General features: G+C 37.9%; 1 protein-coding gene across 1 annotated transcript in view; it reads left to right on the plus strand.

The window, feature by feature from the left end:
- Positions 1–26,030, plus strand: part of VWA8 (von Willebrand factor A domain containing 8) — a 381,934-nt gene that overhangs the window by 195,590 nt on the left and 160,314 nt on the right. Inside the window, exons 24-26 of the mRNA XM_049778742.1 lie at positions 1,897–2,016; positions 6,045–6,250; positions 10,615–10,766. Of these exons, the coding sequence (XP_049634699.1) occupies positions 1,897–2,016; positions 6,045–6,250; positions 10,615–10,766 (478 nt within the window). The remainder of the gene's footprint in view (positions 1–1,896; positions 2,017–6,044; positions 6,251–10,614; positions 10,767–26,030) is intronic.

Below are 26,030 nucleotides of genomic sequence, written 5' to 3' on the forward strand. Positions count from 1 at the left end.
GAGCCAGGAGTAAATCCTGAGCGTTGCCAGGTGTGGCCCCTAAATCAAACCAAACCAAGGGCCTTATACAAGAGAAGTATGTGTTCTACCACTGAGTCATATCTCCAAGCTTTATAACTGTCATTTATTTAAAGATGGATGATCACAGGGCTAGAGTACAATGAGTAGGCAGTTACCTTGCATGTGGCCAATTTAGGTTCAATCCCTGGCATCCCATATGGTCTCCTGAGCCTGTCAGTAGTGATCTCTGAGCATAGAGCCAGAAGCCCTAATCACAACCATGTGTTTCCCCCACCCCTCAGCAAAAAGCATTAAAGATTGATAACCTTAGGCTGTGATTTTTTTGTTTATTTGTTTGTTTGTTTTTGGGTCATACCCGGTGATGTTCAGGGGTTACTTCTGGCTATGCACTCAGAAATCGCTCCTGGCATGGGGACTATATGGGATGCCAGGGATTGAATCGAGGTTTGTCTTGGGTCAGCTGTGTGCAAAGCAAACACCCTACCGCTGCGCCACTGCTCCAGCTCTAGGCTATGATTTGAATAATATATATGATAGAGTGTTTCTAAAGTAGCCATAATAAAGATTTTACTATCTTCAGCTATTATCTGGTCTAGTAGTTCAATTTCAAATGTTTATCAACTAGTATAATACAAGAATTGTGGTAGATTTATTTTGAGACAAATCATCATTATTCTAATGAGCTTTTTAGGTTTTTAAGACTTTTATTCTATGTAATTAAGACTCAGGTTTTTATGATCAACAGGAATCACTATAGCTCTGTAACTGCAAGATGTATACATAATGCAGGATTGGAAAGAATAATAACCATTAATTTATAAGAAATAATATAATATCATCTAAAGCCTAGTTAAGTGGTATAAAACAACCCTGGGGAAAATGTATTTTTTAAATGTACATTGAATTTATATAAAAAAGAAGGTTATTGTCACTATGTCCCACCACTGCCTTCTGGCCTTGAGTGTTTCCGGTGACAGGTCTGCAGTAAATCTCAAGGATGTTCCCTTGAATGTAATTTCTCTTTTTGATCTTGCTGCTTTCAGAATTCTGTCTCTATCCGTGGGATTCATCATTGTGACTAGGATGTGTCTTGGGGTGTTTTTTCTGGGGTCTGAGTTCCAGCAGAGCTTAGCCTCCAGCACAGTTCTTAGTGTGATTTTTTTCTTCTTGTTTCAATGGCATTATTTCCTTAGAAAGAGCGCACGGCCGTGTAGTGAAGCGGAGTGGCCGTGCTCTGCTGGAGCCTCTTTTCGGCCCACTCCCAAGAGGTTCGAGCGACAGGACAGGAGACAGACACACACAGGCAGCACTCACAATTTCTCACGGTTGGGCCCACTGGGCAGACGTAGTTTTGTAGATTTTCCCAGCCTGACATCACAAACAGGGGACCTGGCTTCTGCAAAGTACTGCTTATAGCCGGTTTTCACATTATGAAGCAGTTCCTTGGCGTTCCCACCCTAGAATGAGCTTCTGGGAGAGCGAGTTTTCTGGAGCCTCTTTTCAGCCCACTCCCAAGAGTTTCGTGCAACAGGACAGGCGGGGTTTGGGTGGGGAGGAGGGAGATTTGGGACATTGGTGATGGAATGTTGCACTGGTGATGGGTGGTGTTCTTTACATGACTGAAACCCAAACACAATCATGTATGTAATAAAGTTTTTTAAATGAAAAAAAAAAGAAGGTTATTGTTTAATATATGATTAATTATTAGGCAAGTTTTCTGAAGAAACTTTCTGTAATCAAGTAATCACAAAGTTATTAGAGTTTTTATATTGAATAATATAATTACTTCTGTTATTTTAAAGGCAATAATTTGATATTCTTAAGAATGCTTAAATATAAATCAAGAAATGGCATTCTTTTTTTTTTTTCTTCCAGATTCTGCTAATGTGGATGGAAGAGAAAATGTTATAGTGATTCATCCTGATTTTAGGATGATAGTTCTGGCCAACAGACCTGGATTTCCTTTCCTAGGAAATGATTTCTTCGGTACATTAGGTAAGAACAAGAAAGAAAAGAATAACAGGAATGATCATAGTAATTGCACTACTGTCTTTGTAACAATGCTGTGCATCACCAAAGGCTGCAGGTGCTGTCAGCACCACAAATACCTGGAAAGAATCTCTGTCATCCTACTTTGGAGAAGTATAACATTTGCGATTCAGAGAAACTAACTGCCTTCAGGGGTACTTAGCTAATGAGTACTGGAACTGGACTTCATGTTGAACATTCTATCCCTTGCTTTCTTAAACAGTTGTTTAAGTCCTCTTGAAAAAAATTAAAAATAAGGAAGTTTATAAGTGTTTGGTTTTAGTTACATTCCTCTAACAGGAAAACAAAATTACAGTCAGCTTTGAGGAGACAAATTTATAAACTGGAGATATCTTCAGATTAATTTACTCATCATTCTTTAAAAAGGAGTTCTGAAACAGGTAAGAGGATACAGATGGTAAGGTGATTTTCTTGCATGCAGCTGACCCGGAATCATTATGATTCCCTGAGTAGTGCCAAGAGTCACTTTTTAAGCACAGAGCCAGGAATACCCCAGAGTACCACCATTGTAAGCCAACTCCCATCCTACATACCCACCTCCAAAGGAAGGAATTTTCTCTATGGCAAGTAGCAATACTGGATCTAATTAACTGGTAATTGTCACACTCAGAATGCAGCAGACCTATCCTACTGTAAGATTTTTGCTCTCCATTTTTATGACTAAATATTATTTAGTTTTTCTAGATAAATCTTATTAATATAAATTAATTTATAATTAATTAATTGATAACATTAATTATAAATCTAATTTATTTTCATTGATTTTTATAATAGAGTATGTATACATGAATATGCTTGTATAGATTTTTCAGAAGAACACATAGCTTGTCTCCGTATCCATTTTTTTCTCAGAAGAGCACATAGCTTGTTTATCATATCCATTTTTTTCTTAGATTTCTGCCTACCCTACTCTGTGCTAATCTTTCTATCACCATCACAGATCTTATCCCAAATTTCTTTTCCTGGTTTTCTAGAGTTTGCCAGTAATATGTCCATCAGTTTCTATTAATAGATAAATACAGATCTATTAATTTTAACTTCCCTTGGTCCATAGTCATTTATGATTCAGTACAATAGCATAAAAATTCATCTTTTCTGGAAATTAGCCTCCACAGTACTCAGGGCTATTCTTGGCTCTGTGCTCAGAAGTGACCCACAGTGACCATGCTCATGAAATCATATGTGATGCTGAGGATCAAACTGAAGTTGACTGCAAGTAAGTCACGTGCTTTACCTTTGGTAATATCTCTCCAGCGCCCAAATTTAATCTTTTGTGTGAGCATAATTTTTTTTGGGTAAAGTCTCGATTTTTGAAGTGACATATAAAATGCCATTCCTTTTAAGCCTATTTTAATTTCAGGGCCCGGGTCTGTGACTCAGTGGTAGAATACCTGACCTTGCAGGCATGAGGCAGCGAGCGTGATGCTGGGGACATTGCTGTGCTCAACCCTCAGAACCAGAGCAAAGTGCATAGTCTCCAGGCAACACAGCAGAGTGTCTGCAAGCACCACAGCTGAAGTACATGGCCCTCAGCATGCCTCGCAAACTAAGTATGTGAGCGCTATCATCTAGTTTGGCACCTGCAGTGAGCATGACAACTCGGTGTTGTTCACAAGCACTGTGGCTGGTGTGTGTGTGTCCCAGTCTTTCATGCCACAAAGGGAAGAGGAGGGGGAAATTTCCACCTAGATATTGGATCTACAGGTCTGCATTTATATAATGGGTTCTAAATTATATTTTAGCAGTCTGCACCAAATATAAATGGTTTAAAGAGTGATATTAGTCATCCTCCTTTTCAGTATTCATCAAGAATCCTCCATTGGAGATGTACATAATTTCTGAAGGTATTCAACATGTGTCAAACTTAAAATGCAGTCTTAGGGCCATATGAAGTATATTTTCCAACTAATAAACAAATAATAACCTACCCAAATATCTTATGTTGCATGATGAAAGAATGCATACTTCCAGTTCATGGGGCCGGGCGGTGGCGCTAGAAGTAAGGTGCCTGCCTTACCTGCGCTAGCCTTGGACGGACCGCGGTTCGATCCCCCGGTGTCCCATATGGTCCCCCAAGCCAGGAGCGACTTCTGAGCACATAGCCAGGAGTAACCCCTGAGCGTCACCGGGTGTGGCCCAAAAACCCAAAAAAAAAAAAAAAAAAAAAAAAAAAAGAAAGAATGCATACTTCCAGTTCTTAACACTGAGTGACTCTAGGGAGTCTGCAAACTGGCAGACTTCTTTCTTTGGCCTTTATACCAGAATACTTCTTGGTGGGGTTCTATTTGATAGTAAACAGAGGGGAGAATAAAACACTCACTCCTCTAGGTTCTTCTCGATCTGGGAAAGTAATCAAAATCATAACAGGCAGGTGAACAAAAATAATTAATTTAATGGTATATATGTTTTTTGGAAAAAACCTATATATCAATGAACATGGCAGTGAATTCTGAAGAAAAATAGGACAGATCTTTTAGATTTAGTTTATCTATTTGCAGTGGTCCTCAAACTATGGCCCACGGGCCACATACTGTATTTGTATCTGTTTTGTTTCTTCATTGCAAAATAAGATATATGGCAGTGTGCATAAGAATTCTTTCATAAGTTTTGTTTTTACTATAGTCAGACCCTCCAATGGTCTGAGGGACAGTGAACTGGCCCCCTGTTTAAAAAGTTTAAGGACCCCTGATATAAGGGATAGAGTAAAAGAGGAAGAGCTCTTGTAGAGCAAGTTGGGGGATCTTTCAGTTTTACTCTGAGCATAGAAAAGACATGTTTCTCGCATAGAGAGGACATGTTCACTGTTAAATTTACCTCTGAATGATAATCTCCTGAACTACATCCTTCTATGTCATAAATAGAGGCTAGTGATTATTTCTTTGAGTAGGAAAGGGTGAAGAACTGAGAAAAGTTAAGAGTTTTTCTTCATCTAGGATCTTCATTGCTCTTAATTTAAAATAATTTATATTGGGGCTGGAGCAAAAGTACAGTAAGTAAAGCAAAGCACTAGCCTTTCATACAGCCAGTCTGGGTTTGATCCCCAGCATCTCATATGGTCCCCAAGCACTGCCAGGAGAAATTCCTGAGGGCAGGGCCAGGAGTAACCCCTGAGCATTGCAGGATGTGGCCCAAAACCAAAAAACAAGTTTATATTGGGGGTGGAGCAATAGTACAGTGAGTTGGGTCTTGCCTTGTATATAGATAACCAAGGTGTAATCTATGGCACCTCATATGGTATCATGACTCTGCCAGTAATGATCCCTGAGTGCAGAGCCAGAAGTAAGTCCTGAGCACCACAGCCCAAAACAATAGAAAATTATATTGAAGCCAAAGAACTGAAGTGCATGCTTTGCATGTGGGAGACCCAGCTTTTACCCTCACTTACTACATGGTCTTGGGAGCACACGTGGAGTAATTCCTACCACCATCACCAAACAGTGCCAAGCTTATAGTAGCCTGTGAGCACTGCCAGATATGGTACAAAATTTTTTTTAAATCTACCTTCCTGAGTAATAGCCATGTTTTCTCTCAAGGTGCACATGGACTTGATTGGCCCTTAATTCCCCACTCTAAAATAACACTTTTCAGAAGTAACTTAGTCTGAGCACCTGGAGAGAATACTGACTGACCCTCTGGGAGAAATGGATCCTACAGCTTCAAGTATTACAGAATTAGAATTTCTTCTTTCTATTGAATCACTGTGAAATACAAGGTTACAAAAATATTTGTAATTGAGTTTCAGTCATACAGTCTTCCAACTTCAATCCTTTCACTAGTTTTTTTTTTTAAACAGAAATAAGCTATATATCACCGAATTTTCTTTTCTATAGCTTTAATCCTCTGATTTCTCCTCTACACCATCGTATCTTGGTAGGCTTTCTATATAGTTCTCTACATTTAAAAATAGAAGTTGGCTCTTTAAACAATCATTCCCTGTTTCCTGTGGCACTAAAATGAATTTTTTTCCTCCATAGGTGATATTTTTGGCTGCCATGCAGTTGATAATCCCAAACCTCAGTCGGAGCTGGAGATGCTCAGACAATATGGACCAAATGTTCCAGAGCCGATTCTTCAGAAGCTTGTGGCTGCCTTTGGAGAGCTGAGAAGCTTAGCAGATCAAGGAATAATTAACTATCCTTATTCTACCAGAGAAATTGTCAACATAGTCAAGCATTTACAGGTATGGTACATACATGCCTGGGCATAAAGACTTTGAGGAAGTCATCTCCCCTACTTAGATTACTTATTTCATAGCATGGCATTCAGTATCTATAGATGTAATACTGATTTTATGGTATGATATGGCATGTTTGTAATGTATATATACTATCTGGACACCAAGGAACATCTTACATTTGGTTCATGACCAGGAATCTAGGAAATTTGGGTAGAGAACTAGGGGATGGGGGTGAAACAAGAGCATGAGACTGTAATGAAGCTTTGTTACTGTTTGACAATGCCACAAGCATGTGGTTTCTGGATGAAAACAATTTATTTTAAAACTGAGACCAGAGGGGCTGAGCAGTGGCACAAGCGGTAAGGCATCTGCCTTGCCCACATTAGCCTAGGATGGACCACGGTTCGATTCCCCAGCCAGGAGCAATTTCTGAGCGCATAGCTAGGAGTGACCCCTGAGTGTCACTGGGTGCTTCCCAAAACAAACAAACTGAGGTAGAGAGATAGTACTGTCATGTAAGGGTACCTTACATGTGGTAAACCCAGATTTGATCTCAGGTATCCCATATAATTTCTTGAGCACCACAAGGAGTGATCCCTGAAGACAAAACCAGGAGTAGTCCTTGAGCATTTCTGGTTCCAAGACAAAGACAGTTGCTATGGGATATGATTGCATACAAGATTCACACTAAATAGCTCATGTTCAGTTTTATTATCTCTATCCCTTTTTTTTTTCCCTCTTTTTTCCCCTTCACATGTCTGCCTGAGCCTTCTGGGAAATTAAGGCTCATTGTTTCTTTTGTATTCAATTTTCTCTCTCCCCCCTCTTCAACTCCAGCCTTACAGACTATATTTTATGGTTTTAAATATGGAAGATATTAATATGATTATCCAAATAATGAATGCTTTACAAACAGCACTTTCTGGAACACTTTCCTGGCAACTTTCAGTGACATTTTTTTTATTTTAATTATGACAACAAAGATGCAAAGAAAGAAGACAGGGTAAAGTTACAGTGGAAGCACAATCACCCATAAACAGAATTCTCGGTAGTCCCATCGATGATATCCCAGCCTTGAAATTTCAGCCAAAGAGCATTAAGAAAAACAAAACTGAACCCATGTACAATACAATTACTTTGTCCATCAAATCCCCAGTTGTAGTACATACTATTTCTTAGCAGCACACAATATAATCTAAAGACATTAGACTTATGTAACTCCTTAAACATTGAGGGCAAAGTACATTTATCTAGTTCCATGCACATACTTACTAGTTTAAGTTAACCTCAAAAGTTTTAGTGGGTTGTTGTTTTTCTTAAGGATTGGAGTCAAGGGAACATAGTAAAAAATGGTGTTAGAGTGGCATTTGTTTGCATAGGCCCACCAAAATATAAGGGACATGGAAAGAAAAATTATGGTCTAAATACAAGGAAACCCTACCCCTGAAGTTTCCTGGCACAGGACTGATTCTAGGCTCCAGGCAAACTAGTTTGTCCAATCCAAGTCATCGTCTGTAGTGGCAATACACCTCCATTCCTCACATAGTCTCTGTTGTTGGTATCATGCTTCTGTATTAAAGATCCTGGAGTCTGCATATCCCATATTGCAGTCAGGATGGTGTAGAGCATCCTCTCGTTTCACCTCACACTTAAGGGGCACTAGAGAGAACCATGTCCTGTAGAGCAGGTCATTGTTGTCAAGTCTTCTCAGTGTAAACGGAAGTCTCTTTTTAGGAGGTTGATGTCAGACCCTTGGTAGTGTCTTTCCTGGTAGAGGACTTCTTCCAGCTGTTGCTATAAAAGACCTTGGATGTTTCATAGATAGCTTGCCTGGTTCCGGCGTGAATGGAGGATGCCCATTCTTCTGAGGCCTGTGCCAGGTCATTATATCAATGTTCAGGGTGTAAGGTACATTGTACTGAGATTTATTAGATAAGAACTTATCTGTATGTATAGTGTTTTCCCATTTTAATGTGTCTATACAAACAAGGATCAATGCCATGAAGCATTATCGGCCCATCTGGAGGCAATAGGAACAAGACCAGCAATTTCCATGACATAGTTCAATCATAGGCATTAAACTGAGGGACAGTTCCACCAACAATTCTTACTGAACAGCTTACAAAGAAGAGACAAGATGAAAAGTGGATAGAAACTGAGGGACAGTTCCACCAACAATCCTTACTGAACAGCTTACAAAGAAGAGACAAGATGAAAAGTGGATAGAAACATCATGGTAGAAGAATATATAGAGAGTTACAGCTGTTAAAGAAAATACACATAAAATATTCAAAAGATATATGTGTTCAATATGTGTTCAATTTATGTCCTTCTAAATAGTTCTGGGATTGTTAGATCCACTGTATGTCTTTGGTCTGAGATTAGAACTGTGTGTTACTGAAGTTAAGAAGGGTAAATCTGGGGTACTGATGGTGGGAGGAGTATATGTTTGCGTGGTTTGCAACATGTAGACTGGTATGAAATTGCCAGTAACAGCCTGAGTATAACTGAGTAGCTATCTGCCACCCCCCAGATCAAACTCCACCCCCTAAGCCAATCTCTGGAGCTGGCCTGGGAGTGGGGGAAACCCAGGGTGCCCCATCAGGTCCTCCCAAGAACCCACCTGGAGATCCGGAGGAAAGGGGAAGAGGGGGGTCGGGTGACCCAGGTCCGGGCCCCCCTACCCTAGGCCGGGCCAAGAGGCCCCTGGCACGTATGGAGGTCTGCCAGGAGCCAGCCCGTGCCAGCTGAAAATCCTGCTCCAGGAAGGGAGGAAGGCCCTCCCAGGCCCCAAGGACAGGATTTCAAGCCCCACCCTAGGCCAATGTCTGGAGCCGGCCTGGGAGTGGGGAAAACCCAGGGTGCCCCATCAGGTCCTCCCAAGAACCCACCTGGAGATCCGGAGGAAAGGGGGAGAGGGGGGTCGGGTAACCCAGGTCTGGGCCCCCCCTACCCTAGGCCGGGCCAAGAGGCCCTGGCACGTACGGAGGTCTGCCAGGAGCCAGCCCGCGCCAGCTGAAAATCCTCTCAGTGACATTTTTATATAAAAAATTTATTTGGGGCCGGAGTGGTGACACAAGTGGTAGGGCATTTGCCTTGCATGCACTAATCTAGGATGGACTGCAGTTTGATCCCCTGGTGCCCCATATGGTCCCCCAAGCCAGTAGTGATTTCTGAGCACATAGCAGGAGTAACCCAGGTGCGGCCCAAAAAAGCAAAACAAAAAACAAAAAAAAACTTAAGCACCATGATTATAGTTGGGTTTCAAATACAATGTACCTTCACCAGTGCAACATTTCCCACCACCAAAGCCCTCTACTCCTCTTCCCCATCCTAGCCTGTATTCGAGACAGGCATTCTACTTCTTTCACTCTTCAAGATTGTCATGATAGTTGTTAGTGTAGTTATTTCCTTAACTGCACTCACCACTCTTTGTGGTGAGCTTCGTATTGTGAGCTGGTCTTTCCAGCCCTCATCTCTGTTGTCTCTGGACATTATTACAATAATATCTTTAATTTTTTAAAACCCGTAGATGAGTGAGACTATTCTGTGTTTATCTCTCTCCCACTGACTTATTTCACTCAGCGTAATAGATTCCATGTCTATCTGTATAGGAAAATTTCATGACTTCATCTCTCCTGACAGCTGCATACTATTCCATTGTGTATATATACCACAATTTTTTAGCCATTCATCTGTTGGAGGGCATCTTGGTTGTTTCCAGAGTCTGGGGTCCCATTTTTAAATATATCTTTGATGGTTTTCTTCTTTAAAAAAAGTGGGGGATAAAGAAGAGAGGGAAGAAGGAAGGAGTGATAGTACAATTGGTAGGAAGAGCCTTTGTGTTGTATATGGCTGACCTGAGTTTGGTCCCCTGCACCCCATACGATTTCCCATGCCCTCCAGGAATGACGCTGAGTACATAGCTATGAGTAAGCCCTGAATATTGCCAGGTGTAGCCAAAACAAACAGACAAAAAATAAAACAAAATTAAAATGCTTGTAATAGAAAACAGACAAGGACTATCATTATTAACATAGCTATAAACATTGAAAAAAGTTCTATATTTGTACATGGAAATAAAATTTTTGTGACCAGTTGCAATGCATTCTTCATCTTATTTAAAAACAACATCAAGGGGCCAAAGAGATAGAACAAGAATTAAGGCACACACCTAGAATACTGCCAACCTGGTTAGATCCCCAGCATCACATGCTCCCTGAGTACTGATGAGTTTTGTTGGCTTGGAGGCTCCATCCAGTTCTTTGATAAAGGTATTAAATGTTCAGCTTCATCTGGCCATTTTTGCTCTATCAATGGTTTTGTATTTTTTCATGTTGATAATACGAGATTTGTTTTTTTAACAGAAATACCCCACTGAAGGTCTCTCTACTGTGGTTAGGAATGTGTTTGATTTTGATTCCTACAATGAAGATATGAAGGAGACGTTGATGAATACTTTACACAAATATGGAATACCTATTGGAGCAAAACCTAACAGTGTGCAGCTGGCAAAGGAGTAAGGCAAACTCAATACTGATCAAATAATTTTGAACATGACTGTCCTGATTCTTAAATGTTGATAATTCTGAATCTGCTGTTAAAGTCTACTGAGTTGTTGTGAAATTACATGAGTAACTCTTCAAGTTTATGCTGCTATTTGCTGACTGATTTCAGTTAAATGGCACTATTTATAGGCCCTCCAATTGAGAACTTCAGTTATTTTGAATGTCCCATGAGTAGATGTAATATAATCCAATAAAGGGAAATATTTGTTTCTTTCACAGTCTCTGTCCTTTTCTTGAATTACTATGAGTCTCTTTATTTCCTAATCTAATACAAAATCTTTGTACAAACATAAAAATTACATAAAAGGATAACATGTCTTAGTTAAAATATCCTTATTTATGTTACCATTTACTTTTATTTATACTAGCTTCCAAATAATCATAACAACATAGAATATTTTTGGTTTACTTTAGCTTGGCAGATGACAGGTAGTGAAAACAGGACTATCTATTTCATGTTAGCGGGTTGCCTGCCTTTACTTTATAATCTCTGTCTAGGTACTTAACCTCAGATAAGAATCTTTTTATGAGATCATAGATAAAAATTTTTTTTGATCAGGAAAATATTTGACAGTTTACTAGCAGAGCAATTAAGTTAGTGCATATTCACTAAGAAATAGTAATAAATAGGCATCTTATTGATAATACATTTTACTACTTTTTGTCTATAAAAATGAGTTATAGTAAATTAGTAGAAAATCAAAATGATTAAACTTTACTCTCATAAAACACTACCATTTCTACCATTTCTTAGGAAAAAATTGTTAAATACAAATCACTGATTCATCCAGCTGTATATCTGTATATCCTAAATGTAGGCATCATATCTATTTTTTAATAATTTGGACTTAGTACAAAAACTTGTCACAACATATGCCAGCAAAAGTAAATTGCTTAAGTATTATGTCTTAAAGAGAAACAAATATTTCCCTTTTATAGTGTAAGCATAAGACGCAGCTCTGTTGAAAATTATCAGTGAATTTGGTTATATTACTAAAATTACTAAAATATACTTATTTTTGTAGTGAGTTGATTTGGTGTCTGTTTCTAATGTATGTACTTTTTTGGTGAAGTATTATTTCACTGACTAGTTAGCAGTGTTTATGGGTAATTTGGTGAAAGTAGTTTGCTAATTGAATGGCTGTAGCACATCCTCTACATTCAAGAGTTGAAGAATTTGTCTTGACATTTCTTATAGTGGCCCTGGTTTTTATTCCCTTTCATAAACTCTAACTTTATTTTATATTGGAAATAAGATGGTTTTTTATTACCCTTAACAAATTTATATTATTAAACTTCTAGTTTGATGGAAACCAGGCTTGTGGTTTAAAAATAACTTTTTTTTTTTTTGGTACTCTTGCTCAACTTGGAATAAAATTTGAAATAATATTAGTTGGTAAGATCGATTAAAAGAAAATTGTTGGTAATTTAAGTTTCCAAAGAAGACAGATAAAATGACTTACTCATCCCTTCCTCGGTTCTAAAATGAAAACTTCTTGTCATGGCAAATTAATTCCAACTTTAGTACTTACTAATGAGTGGAAGCAAAAGCACATTGAGCCTGGAAACAAGATGGTCACACTCATGACTAAGGTGGGGATGGAAATAACTAGTTGCCTACCCACATCATAGGCTAAAAATATACTAATAGAAGATATGCAGAATGAGTTTTCCCTGGGACTAAACTAATAGTAAACTACATTTTGCACATTTCCAATTCATTTTTCCTTATCCATAAGTGACAGTGACTTTGGCGGTTTGTTAGTAATGAATGAGTTTATTTTATTGCCCCTTATTGAAATCCTTTTTCCATGTGTCTGTTTCTTTCATTAAACTATACTTATAGAGAAGAAATAACATTGTAAAGTAAACAAATCAGTGACCTGGGACTCTGGCCATTAGTCATATCTTCAACCTGTGTGGCTGGATATATGGAGAAACAGTTGGAAAGATACAGGTCTACTTTCTAAGTATGGACACTTCTACCTTAGTCATAGCAATTTAGAGAAATACTTTAGCTGAACAGATTCCCTGTTAGTAAAATGAGGGTATTTTGTTTTAAATAGTATCTAAGAACAGTTTTGTCATAGGAGAGGACACTGTACTAATAACTGTAAAAAATGTAAAATAAGATATTTATTTTAAGTGTAGATTATTAATAAATATCCTTCCTGTTCTCTCATCCTTTACATTTTAATGTCACCTTAATATTCTTTTAATTTCAGAAACATAAAAAGTTCTCCTACTGCCCCTACTACAGTAGCACAATGTTAATATCTCAGGAGTTAAAGTTATCCCAAGCAGTCAAATGCTTTGCTTTGACATTTTTAGATTCTTTGCTAAACCATTTGCTTTGCTAGATGTTTTGTTAAACACATTTTTTGAGACCATTGTGAATTACAAGCCGTTCATAGTTGTCTTTCAGGCATATAGTGACAGTGAATTAGGGCCATTCCCAACATCAGTGTTGACCTCCCTCCACCAAAGTTCCCAGCATGCATCCCAGATCTCCTCCCTTAGCCCGCTGGTCTACCAGTGTAACAAGACCATTTTGGGTTTAGGATGTTATAGTTTGGTTCTCTTGATTCTATTGTCTTTGACTTTGGCTTGGGTATTAAGTTCTTATCTTTTTTCTTTTTTTTTTCCACTCAATGCACCTGAGACCACTTATCCTATAGGCCCTCTCCACGTTGTTTTCTTTTCTCAATTTGTAGAAAGACATAAAAATATGAGATAAAACAAAGTGATTCATGTTTTAAGGTTTTATGAAAAAGGCAGGAACCCTTATTTGGAAGATATAAATAAAATTTAAGAAGGGCATGTGTGGCAGTTTTTGTTGGGGTTTTTTTTTTTGTGTGTGTGTGTGTGTGTTTTGGTTTGTTTTTTTGTTTTGGTTTGTTTTTTTGCATAAGTATAGTTAAAATTGGGATATCTAGAAAGGAAATACTTTTGGCCTAAAAGAAACAGAGTATTTCTATCCATGAAGCATACTGCCATAAGACTAACTATAGGCTCTGGGCATGTTAATTGTCCAATTCCAACCCCAAGGACTCTCTAGATGGAAAAGTTCTACTCAGTCACGGTTGTCATAATCATTTTTCTGTAATTAGAGATCTTGGTTTTTGCACAGATTCTAGGTAAACCCACTTTTTTGAGGCAGCTACTGACTGCCTTTATAGAGTCTATATTATTGAGGAAGAACTGCATTAAATTTTTAGTAAAGAGAAGTAGAAAATAATTGAATTACTATTAATAATATTTTTCCCTTAGTGTAAAATGTATAGTATAAATTGTGAACATCCTTGTCCTTCTAGTCCAAATGTAGTTCTTATTGGACAGGAGCCTAGAAGAAGGTGGTCACATTAACAGCAAATATATTGGTACTAATATATTGAAAACTAACTGGTTACTCCCTATATGTGGTGAAAACTACATGGAAGGTCAGTTGTTTCAGAAGAGAGATGTTTTCATGTGGGCAGAGATGCTGTAAGAGCATTGTTTGTACAGTCTCTGCTGCATTTTCATCATGTGCTTTGGCTGGTAGCCGTAATGTTGGTGTTCTTAGGTGATGTTCCCCAAAAAGAGATGCAGTCACTTTCCGTTTTGTCTCCTTAAAGAGTATAGTTGTGCCACCTGTCTTACAGGCATCTTTTCAAAAAGCCCAGTGTGATATTTTGAGGTGACTTGTATTCTTTACTAAACTTGATATCTTTAGGCCCTGCCTTATGGGTGTGCTGTACTATAACTATTCTTCCTAATCTACAAGCACATCTCCCCATCCTAGTACTAGGATCAGATTTGCTATCTAAATCATTGCATTTGTTCATTCCCACTGATACTTTCTGAATTTGGTATTGTGCCTTTGTTTGTTTGTTTGTTTGTGGCCATACCCGATGGCACTCAGGGGTTATTCCTGTCTCTGCACTCAGAAACCACTCCTGGCAGGCTCAGGGGACCACATGGGATACCAGGGATTGGACCTAGGTTCATACCGGGTCAGAAGTGTGCAAGGTGGGACCGGAGATATAGCATGAAGGTAAAGATCTGACTTGCATGCAGAAGGTCGGTGGTTCAAGTCCCGGCGTCCCATATGCTGCCCTGAAACTGCCAGGAGCGATTTTTGAGCGTAGAGCCAGGAGTAACCCCTGAGCGCTACGAGGTATGACTCGAAAACCAAAAAAAGAAAAAGAAAAAAAGAAAAAAGAAAGAAATGTGCAAGGCAAACACCCTTCAACTGTTCTATCATTCTGGGCCCATGGTATTGTGCCTTTCAAGTTCAATGTGTGGAAAAGCGTATGCCCAAAAGAGGGTGAGTATAACCAAACAAGAAGACATACTAACTAGATTAGAAGGATTTGGATTAAAATATGAACTTTAAAAAAAATTTAATTTTTAAGTTTAATCTGTCATTATTGGGAGAAAGTACCCCACTACACACAAACTCTAATGTCAAAACAAAGGCAGACATCTCTCCCATTATATTATCTCTTTGGCTCCCCAAGCTTCTGTTTTGAAAAGTTTATCAAGGGTTAGATTTGAGCAATTATGACATTCCTCCCTTCACCCTTCCTTTGGTTTTTGTTTTTCTTTTGTTTGTTTGTTTGTTTGTTTTTCTGATCCTTTAGAGTTGAAACTTAAGAGATTTATTGTGGGCTTGCTTTTCAAGCCCAGGTTCTCCATTGAACATGTATCTCACTTGCTTATCCTGATGAACAAGCTAGCAAGGAAGGCAGGAAAGCTTGCCATTTCCATTCCAGATAAGCCCGTGTTACCTCTTGAAAACACACTTCTCCCTCCCTCTCCCCTCTCATTCTGTAAATAGGTTTCAATAAAAACTACCTTGATTCACTTAAAAAAAAAAAGATACTTATTGGGTTGGGAGGAGTGGAGAGGTGTCTTCCAAATGGGCCCACTGCTGCTGATTTTCAGTTCAGTAGTGCTAACTTAGCTGTTTGTTCTTTGCTCAGCTTTTGCTGAAAACTACCAAGATTACACCCACCGGTGATGTGGGTGTGCAGTGAACTGTGCAGGAAATCAAATTCAGGGCATCATGCATGTCAGGCTTGTACAGTAGCCCTTTGAGCTGTTTCCCCACACCCATGGCATCAGAGTTAAGTAAACATAAAATGTAAGTTCATAATAAAACATAATTTATATAAACATAAGTTTATATGAATACATATGAACACAATAAAACTTAAGTTCATATGAATTCAGATGAGCATAATAAAACAATTCATATAAACATGAGCTCATAATTAAAAAATTCATAAAACATAAGTCATGTAAACCTATGTGCCAATATTTTTTCTAAAAATTCTTAAATAGGGCTAGAACAATGGCAAAATGGGAGGGTGTTCATCTTGCATGTGGCTGACCCTAGTTCTATCCCCAGCATACCCTATGGTCCCCCAAGCCTGCTAGGAGTAATTTCTGAGTGCAGAGCTAGGAGTAACCTCTGAGCACTTCCATGTGTGGCCTGAAAACAAAAATTAATAAACAGTTTGTATTTAAAAACTTTTAAACACATTGGTAGATGGTGATATGATATTCTTTCAAAAACCTTAGAAATTAGAAAATTTCTGTACTATTTCAATAACTTATTATTTCTGTATTTTTCTTTTTTCTTTTTTTTGCCTCCGTATTTTTCTAACATGAATTACTGAAGTTTTTTTAAACATGTAACAGAAAACTTTATTTCTTCTTTAAATGCTTTTTCTGCTTTAAATGCTCAAGATTTATCATCAGATTGCTCTTTGGTGAAAATTTTGTTTCCACCCTGCCAAAGCTTATGCCACACTGCAGCACCTTCTCAGAATGAAATGTTGGCATGCTTGCTAGTAGCAAATGAGAAATCAAGTCAACCAGTCATTGCTGTGTATCAGGGCAGTGTAAATACATTTATGCATTACAGTCACGAACATAAACCAAGTTGAAGAGAGACAACCTATATTTAAAGCAGCAAAAATAGATTGGTATTGCCTTGCATGCATCTCACCCAAGTTCAATCCTGGGTACCTCATATCATCCCCTAGAGTGCTGCCAGGAGTAATTCCTGAGTCCAGAGTCAGGAATATGCCCTGAGCATTTCAAGGTGTGATCCTCCTCCAAAAACAAACAAAAAGAACCAAAACCATGAAAATAAAAGGAATTTTTATTTATCAAGTGCTTACTAAATGCTATAAGTATTTATACATATTAACTTAATCAATACTGAAATTTTATTTTTTTTCTATTTAGCAATTACTATTACTTATTGGATGTAGAATTGTATTACTGTGTATTTTTGTTTTACAGATAAAGAAACAAGCTCAGGAGACTTTAAATTACAAATTATGTAACTAATTCATGGTCAGATGAAGTATTCACTCACAGATCTGGCTGTTCCAAAACCTGCCATCTTAGTGGTCACTGTGTATGGTCACCACAATGCTGTACATAAGGAACACAATGCAACATCACACTGCATAGAAAGATTTTATTTTTTAATTACTTTATTTAAACACAATGATTTACAAAGTTGTTCATAATACATTTGTTTCTGGCATTCAATGTCACAACACCAATCCCACCACCAAAGTAACATTCCTTATACCATTGTTCCCAGTTTCCCACACCCCACTAAGTCTGTGCCCCTTGCATGCACAAAATAATTTATTTTATATGGCTTGTTACAAATAAGTGGCAATAAAATTATTAAAAAAAACTTTAGTAAAAGAAAATACAACACTAAGACAAATGTAAATATCAAAACTTAAATCAATAAAACTGAATTTGTAAGAACTATTATATTTCTCAATGGTATTGTTAAAGCCATTGTCTAAATATTTACTGGACTGTGGTTGGGGCTTGTTGAACCATCTGTGTTACTGTTGAGTCTCTCTGAGCTTTTTTGTCACCTATACAACTTCCCATCAAATTTGCTATGATCCTACTTAGCTGATGCTACTTGACATTTTAAGGTTTTGTGAGGCCACATGATCCAAAACCTGTAGATTCTGAGAGGAGCTTGGCAGTTTTATAAATATAAGTTGTGGAGCTGGTCTTTTCTGTCAGGTTTCAGGTGTGGCTGTGAGCTTCTGTGACTTCAGGCAGAAGGGAAATCTGCCCGTCCTCATTCTCAAAAGGCCCCAAGGTTTTCAGCCTAGACCAATTTACCTGAGAAGAGATGGCAGCCATCATTTCCTTTTGGAGCTTAGGAGTTGAGCTGGGTCATTTTTCTGCCAGGAAGATGGTTTGTGTGTGGGCAGGGCTACTGAGTTTCCTGGCGCTGGCAGGTGGTGTGGAAGGAGTTAGCCATTCTGAGAATATCCCAGAGTTTTCAGCCCATAAACTGGACCCACCTGGGAAGACTCAGCTGCTCATATTTTTTGAGTTCTGTCATAGAGCTGAGCTGTTTGTTGGGTGTGGCTGTGGGTTGCTGTGCCTGTAGAAGAAAGTAGAAGTTGTCCCTCCCCATTCTAAGAAGACTCCAGAGTTGTCAACCCACAACAGTCTACTTGAGAAAAATCAGAGGCGATAATTTTCTTTTGTCTGGATAAAAAGATTTTAAAAGATAAAAAAACATTAGAGTTTTTGGTCAAATTTCACTTTATGCTATTTGGGGACATATATCAAAATAAACATGCAACTTTTTACATCAGTAACTGTGTCTTATTGACTTACAGCGTCTTTCAAGTTAATGCCTTTGATTCCAGAAGTAAAAGTAAAACATTTTGGGGGGGGGGGGGGGTTGAGCCACACCCGATATGGGATGCCAGGAACCCAAACCGGTTCTGTCTCAGGTTGGCTACATGCAAGGCAAATACCTTGCCACTGTGCTATTGCTCTGGCCCAGTAAAAACATCATAATTATAAGATGTAAATACATTTTCCTAAATCTTTTTTCTTGGAATAAGATTTTCTGATTTTGATTTTGAAAAATCAAAGTTGGCAGCTTTTTACAAATTTTACTAATTTACAAATTTTTCAGATGCAATTTTAAAATTTATACTACATAGAATTAGTTACACAGTACTAGTATTTTTAAAATCATGTTTACAATTAGCTTTTGCACAGTAAAATATATGACCCTGTGCATTTTTGGTACAACTGTGAGTTGCTTCTAAGTCATTGCAACTTAGAACTGGTCTCCTTATCAGACAATAGCATCTTGTGATCAAAGATATTAGTGCCCAGGAGGAGGGAAAGAAAGAGGGAAGGAAGGAAGGAAGGAAGGAAGGAAGGAAGGAAGGAAGGAAGGAAGGAAGGAAGGAAGGAAGGAAGGAAGGGAGGGAGGGAGGGAGGGAGGGAGGGAGGGAGGGAGGGAGGGAGGGAGGGAGGGAGGGAGGGAGGAAAGGGAAGGAAGGGAGGAAAAAAGAAAAGGTAAAAAAGGAAGGAAGAAAAAAAGAAAAGGTAAAAAAGGAAGGAAGAAAAGAAAGAAAAAAGAAAGAAGAAAGAAGAAAGAAAGAAAGAAAGAAAGAAAGAAAGAAGAAAGAAGAAAGAAAGAAAGAAAGAAAGAAAGAAAGAAAGAAAGAAAGAAAGAAAGAAAGAAAGAAAGAAAGAAAGAAAGAAAGAAAGAAAGAAAGAAAGAAAGAAAGAAGAAAAAGAAAAGATGAAAAGAAAGGCAGACCTTGAGAAAACTTGGTGGAGAGATTGGTAATAAAGGGGATTCAGACGTGAAATAATGGATTTAAACACTCTAATACTGTCCCATCTCAGATTCCTTGACTCACTGTTCCAGATTAAATTGGAAAGTTTTTATGGAGTGTTCTCCTTTTGATCAATAACATTCATTAGCTTTTACTAACCAGTCACACAAGCGTATTTTAATAGAACTCCTTAAGTAGCTAAGATTTTCTTTTCCTATAATAACCTACTTTAGTATCTGATCGTGGCGTGACATGATTGTATTTAGTATTGATCTCTTTAGAATAGTGCTAGCTATATATTTATAGGCACAAGAGCCTCATCGAATGTGTCTTTGCAAATATATTTGTTTTAAAAATAGTTTTTTATTTTAAACTTTTAAAATAGAAAGTTCTGCATACTTAGAACATCAGGAGCAGCTCCTTCTTTGATCACCACCAACTCTGGGGACTATAGAGACACCAGAAAGGATATTCCTCTAGTCATGAGCTCAACAGTAATTTTATTGAGTTTATCTTTGAAAATGAAACTGACTCTTGGTATACTATTTATCCCATAAAATTAAAAGTTTGTTTTCTTAAAGTTTTGTCTTCTACATTTTATAAGTATTTTATGCTATTCTTTTCTTTTTATAGTCTTTATTTTTACAAGTGAGTTCACAATGTGGGTCATAGAGTTGTAAATTATGTAATTCCTCTCTAATAATTTACTTCCAATTTATAAAATAGCATGGGACCGGAGCAGTGGCACAGCAGTAGGGCTTTTGCTTTGCACACACTGACCTAGGACAGACCACAGTTAAATTCCCTTTAGAGTCCCATCTGGCCCCCGAGCCAGGAATGATTTCTGAGCTTCACCGGGTGTAGCCAAAAAAGCAAAAATAAAAATAAAATAAAATAAAATATCCCTTTATTTATAAAACATAGTAAGATTATGGGGCCAGAGCAGTGGCGCATCGGTAGGGCATTTGTCTTGCATGCGCTGACATAGGATGAACCATGGTTTAATCCCCCAGCATCCCATATGGTCCCCCAAGCCATGAGCGAATAGCCAGGAGTAACCCCCGAGCATCACCGGGTGTGGTTCCCCCAAAATAAATAAATAAATAAAACATAATAAGATTTATAGAATGTCATCTTACAGCTATTATAGATGGGGTTGTTTTAGAGTATAACAATCTTTCCTATAGTCTGTTAATGTATTATGAAGTAGCCTCACAGCCATCTCATTTATTTTTAGTCTTTTATGTGAGTGCAGCAAAAATAAATAAATAAAATAGACCCCAGCTACCTAGAAATTTTCTCAGTTTTTCACAAAAATTTCACAAAATGATCATTGATTTCTCAAGCACTTTCAAGTGAGATGGTATGAAAGCATGATGCCTCACTAGACAGCTAACTTGTTCTACTACTCCTGCAAAGTCTACTGCATCATTGTTTGAGATCCACACAGTCAGGGTGCTTTGGAGAATGTTAGGGTAGTTTGCAATTTGCTCTTAACAATTAGGTTAAGGGGCCGGAGCAGTGGCACAAGTGGTAGAGTGTTTACCTTGCACAAGGCTAACCTAGGATGGACTGTGGTTCTATTCCCGGGTGTCCCATATGGTCCCTCCAAGCCAGGAGTAATTTCTGAGTGAGTAGCCAGGAGTAACCCCTGAGTGTCACTGGGTGTGGCCCATAAAACCAAAAAAAAAAAAATTAGGTTAAGAAGTTGCCAGTTCTAATGTAACCACACATTTTTACAAACAACATTGAGTATTTCTGTGTTACAACTAGGTAGAGAGTCAAAAATAAAAAGGTGAGGAAATCTCAGTATATATCTTTGATAATAAATATCTTTGATATTTTTTTAAAAAGAATTCAACAAAAGAATTGCATTACTTTAGGGGCCAGAGCAATAGCACAACAGGAGGGCAATTGCCTTGCATGTGACTGACCCAGGATGGAGCTGGATTTGATCCTTGGCATACCATATGATATCCCAAGCCAGGAGCGGTTTCTGAGCGCATAGTCAGGAGTAACCTGTGAGGGTCACCGGCTGTGACCCAAACCCCCCTCCCCCCAAAAAAAGAATTGTATTACTTTAGAACCATACAAGAGAGAACAGAGATAGAATTGTTGCTTTCTGCCTTAGGAAAATCAAGGAATATAACCAAGCTGAAATTTTTTTTATATTTAATTTATTTTATTGAAACCATCAAGATTTACAAAGTCCTTCATAATTGGGTTTCAGACATACAATGAATCAGGGCCAATCCCACCACCAGTGTTGACCTCCTTTCACCAGTGTTCCCCTAGTGCATCCTATACCACCTTACTTACCCCCTAGCCTGCCAAAATAATAGGCCCATTTTAAGCTTAGAATGTTAAAGTTTGGGTCTCTTGATTTCATTGTTGTTGCCTTGGGTATGGCTATTTAGTTTTGTCCTTTTTAACACCATCAATGCACCTGAGACGACTTGGAACCTGGTCCCCATCCTTTCGTATTTTCCTCCTCTTCCACTGAGTTTCTTTCCTTCTCCTCACTATACTCTGGGTTTATACTCTGAGTTGTTCTTAACAACTCCCATTTAAGCCATGCATTTCTTCATGCAGTTATTCTAAATACCACATATAAGATTCTGTATTTGTTCTTTTTCTGGCTTATTTCAATTAACATGATATCTTTAAGTTCCATCACATTGCTGCAAATTGCATGGTTGTATCATTTCATACAGCTATGTAGTATTTTACTGTATATATGACCACATCTTCCTGATCTACTCATCAGTTGTTGGACATCTAGTTTGATTTCAAGTCTTAGCTATTGTACTAAGTGCTGCAACAAATACTGGTGTGCATACATCCTTTTGAATGAATGTTTTTCTGTCCTGGGGATATATACTTAAAAATGGGTTGCCTTCTGCCCAAGGAAAATCAAGGAATATAATAAAACTGAATCATAAAACATTACTAGCCATTCTCTTTGTAAATAAAAGAAAAATAGAGACAGTTTTCAGAGGTCATGGTGCATCTTGGAAAATGCTAGTAGTTTGATGACTGAATTCAATGAGCACATACTGTGTACTGAGGCTAAAAGTGACAAAAGTCAGGGCAAAGAGGGGCCATCATAGAATTGAAATCTAGAGAGTAAGATTCAGTCCATGACTGAAAAAGATCCCTTACATTTTTCTCAAAATAATTAACTGGAATTGCAGGAAGACTTGTTGGGAAACAAATGCAACAAAGAGGTGAACAGTCAAGGGTTCAGTTATGTTGGTGGTTGTGGGGAGTAAAGGGAGTAGAAGAAGAGAGATTTAGATGGATTCTGAGTTCCAGAAATTCCAGTAAGAGTATTATTACCTTCAGTGAATCAGCAGTCAAGGTAGAAAAACATTATCTGGGCCAGAGCGGTGATGCAAGCTGGTAAGGCATCTATCTGCCTTGCCTGCGCTAGCCTAGGACGGACGTGGTTCAATCCCCTGGCATCCCATATGGTCCCTCAAGCCAGGAGCGATTTCTGAGTGTATAGTCAGGAATAATCCCTGAGCATCAGCAGGTGTGGCTCAAAAACCAAAAACGAACAAAAAAAAACCATTATCTTCCAATTTAAAATGCTACATACAGGCTAGAGAGATAGTACAGTGGGTAAAGCACTTGCCTTGCACATACCTGACTTGATCCTTGGCACCATATATGGTCATCTAAGCCCTTCCAGGAGTAATCCCTAAGCACAGAGCCAGGAGTAAATCCTGAGCACAGTCAGATGTGACCCAAAAGCAAAAAACGCAGAACAAAACAAAAATGACAAAGTGTACCATTCACAGAAGCATTATCTAGTTCAAGAGCCTCTCTTGTGAGAAATGAAGTTAATTTCTCTTCTAGGAAATTTTCCAATTGAAAGAGTTTTAATTCATCATTCTTAATGTGGATAATTAGAAAAGGAAAAAATTTAAGTATAACAAATACCGAGATGTGTTCAGTAAAACAATGGGCAGAGAAGGTTTTCACAGTGAAATGTGAAGATGAGGGTAAGGAAAACCAGGTTCTGAACTGTACTCTGGCAACTTCTGTGAAGAAGAAAACCAGAGCTGTATGGAGCAAGCTGACATCTGCTCTGGCACAGAGAAACATGGGGCAGCAATCCCAGGGCTGCACAGTGTCATTCTGGATATTATTGGGGAACATATTTGAGAAGTTTCAGCTAAGAATAACAAGTTTTCCTGAATCTTTTCCATCTCATGCTTCCAAATTACTCTATTTTTGTGACCTTAAGAGGACCTAAGTGGTAGAAGTACTCAAATATGTTGTTGTTGTTGTTGTTTTTCCCCAAATCAGTAATAGAGAAAGTAGATTGGGGTCATACCCAGCAGTGTTTTGGGACCATCCTAGTTTTGTGCTCAGCGATCATTCCCAGCAGTGCTCAGGAGACTAAGCATTGCTGTGCACCCAGCCCACTGAGCTGTCTCTCAAACCTTCAAATCAGCATTTACTGAGATTTCATGATTTCTAATAATATGGTTATTATATATGTACATATATGTATATGTATATATATTCTCATGAAGAAAAAAGAGAGAAATGCAAAACACATGCACACAATCACTGTTTATATCATTATCAACAGAGCAAAAGTAATTGGTCATCAACAAGTGAGACTAGGGAAGGCAAATTCAAAAGTTAAACTAGGAAAGGTGTCTGGGAATGATACTATTAAGAGTACTATTATTGCAAATTTAAAGTGCTTAAGAGGACTTTTCTGTTTTCTTTAGTATGTTTTTTTTATTTTTTATTTGATACAAAATGAGATAGAACAGTTTACACCTTGAATGCTCCCAACCTTAGTTCAAGCACTTCTGAGCATTGCCAGAATCATCAGCACCACCTATGTGAGTCACCTCATATACCCATTTTCCATACACACACACACACACACACACACACACACACACACACACACACACACATATGCACAAAGGCATTTTTGGATATTTCATAGATTGCTTATGAGCTTACTTAGTAAAATATTTTTTCAATTAGATCTTAAATTTGAAACTTTCAAATTCTTTTTTTTTAATTTTAATTTTATTGAAACCATTGTGATTTACACAGTCCTTCATATTTGGGTTCCAAAAATACAGTGAATCAGGACAAATCCCACCACCAGAGTCCACCTCCTTCCACCAATGTGCCCCCTTCCTTACCACTCCCCTTGTCTCCCAGCCTGCCAGTATAACAGACCCATTTTAAGCTTAGATGGTTAAAGTTTGGGTTTCTTGATTCCATTGTTGTTGCCTTGGGCTTGGATATTTAGTTCTAGCCTTTTTAACACTACCAATGTACCTGCAGCCACTTGACCCCTGACCCCCAATCCTTTCATATTTGTGTTTCTCCTCTTCCACTTAATTTCTTTTTTATCTCCTCGCTATACTCTGGGGCCAAGGGTATTCAAGACAACTCCCACTAAACCATTGCATTTTTTCGTGCAATTTTCTAGACACAACGTATAAGTGATATCATTCTGTATTTATCCTTCTCTGGCTTACTTCATTTAACACAGTATCTTCCAGTTCTATCCATGTAGTTGCAAATTTCATGATTGCATCATTCCTTAACACTATGTAGTATTTCATTGTATATATGTACTACATTGAAGAACTAAGTTTTAAACATTACAATTCAACCCAGAAAAATCATCTTTCTAGCAAGTCTAAAAGGGAACAATTATCAATGTCTACAGAATTTTATATTAGCTTCTGAAGTGCCATATATGCAAATTTACGTGAAATTCCAGTGAAGAAAAAGATTCAATGGAAGAGAAATGCCAGGGGAAGAGACATTTGAATTAGATCACTAGAAGGAGGATTACATCGAAGAGGCAATTTAAAAAAGGAAATTAAGAAAGAAGTAATGACCATGATGAAACCATAAAAGACAGCATGGTAGGAATATCGAGTAAGATATCTGGACATCAGTTGACTACAAGAAGAGACCAGAACTGACGGTGGAAATCTTTATCAGAATTATTCTATGAAAGGCTTGAGTAAATTCAGTTGGACAATCTACCTTAATATTTGCCAGATATAACATGTAAAACATTAGGAATGAATGAACACTGCTAAATTTGGACATGCTTTTTCCCTCAAAGATGGTAGTAATTGGCGAGGAGGGTTTTTTGGTTTTTTTTTTTTTTTTTGCTTGTTTGTTTTTTAAAGAATCAGTGGAACTACCCTGAAGGATTTCATTATTCCCATGAAAATTAGTAGTTCTTGTGGTAAGGAAATGTTTTAGGAATTATTGATAATAGGTATAACAACAACATCCATTTGCATAATGCCCTTAGAAATATCTAAATCTTTTTCTTGTGTTTCTTTTTATACTCCAGAAATAGTACTGGCAAGTGTTCAAAGAAGGCAGAAATTTGCCAAAACTTATTCTGTAAAACTCCAGTTTATGTCTTTATGGAAATAATCTTAGACAAATCTATTACATGTCATTCATACTCTTATTACTCAACTTTGGAATCTGTATGCATCAAATTATGATTTATGCATACTTAGAAAAAAACTTTCCTATAGCAAGCCCAAGTGCTAGAATTTAACCAATTAT

Source organism: Suncus etruscus, chromosome 8 (genome assembly GCF_024139225.1).
Source record: "Suncus etruscus isolate mSunEtr1 chromosome 8, mSunEtr1.pri.cur, whole genome shotgun sequence".
NCBI lineage: Eukaryota > Metazoa > Chordata > Mammalia > Eulipotyphla > Soricidae > Suncus > Suncus etruscus.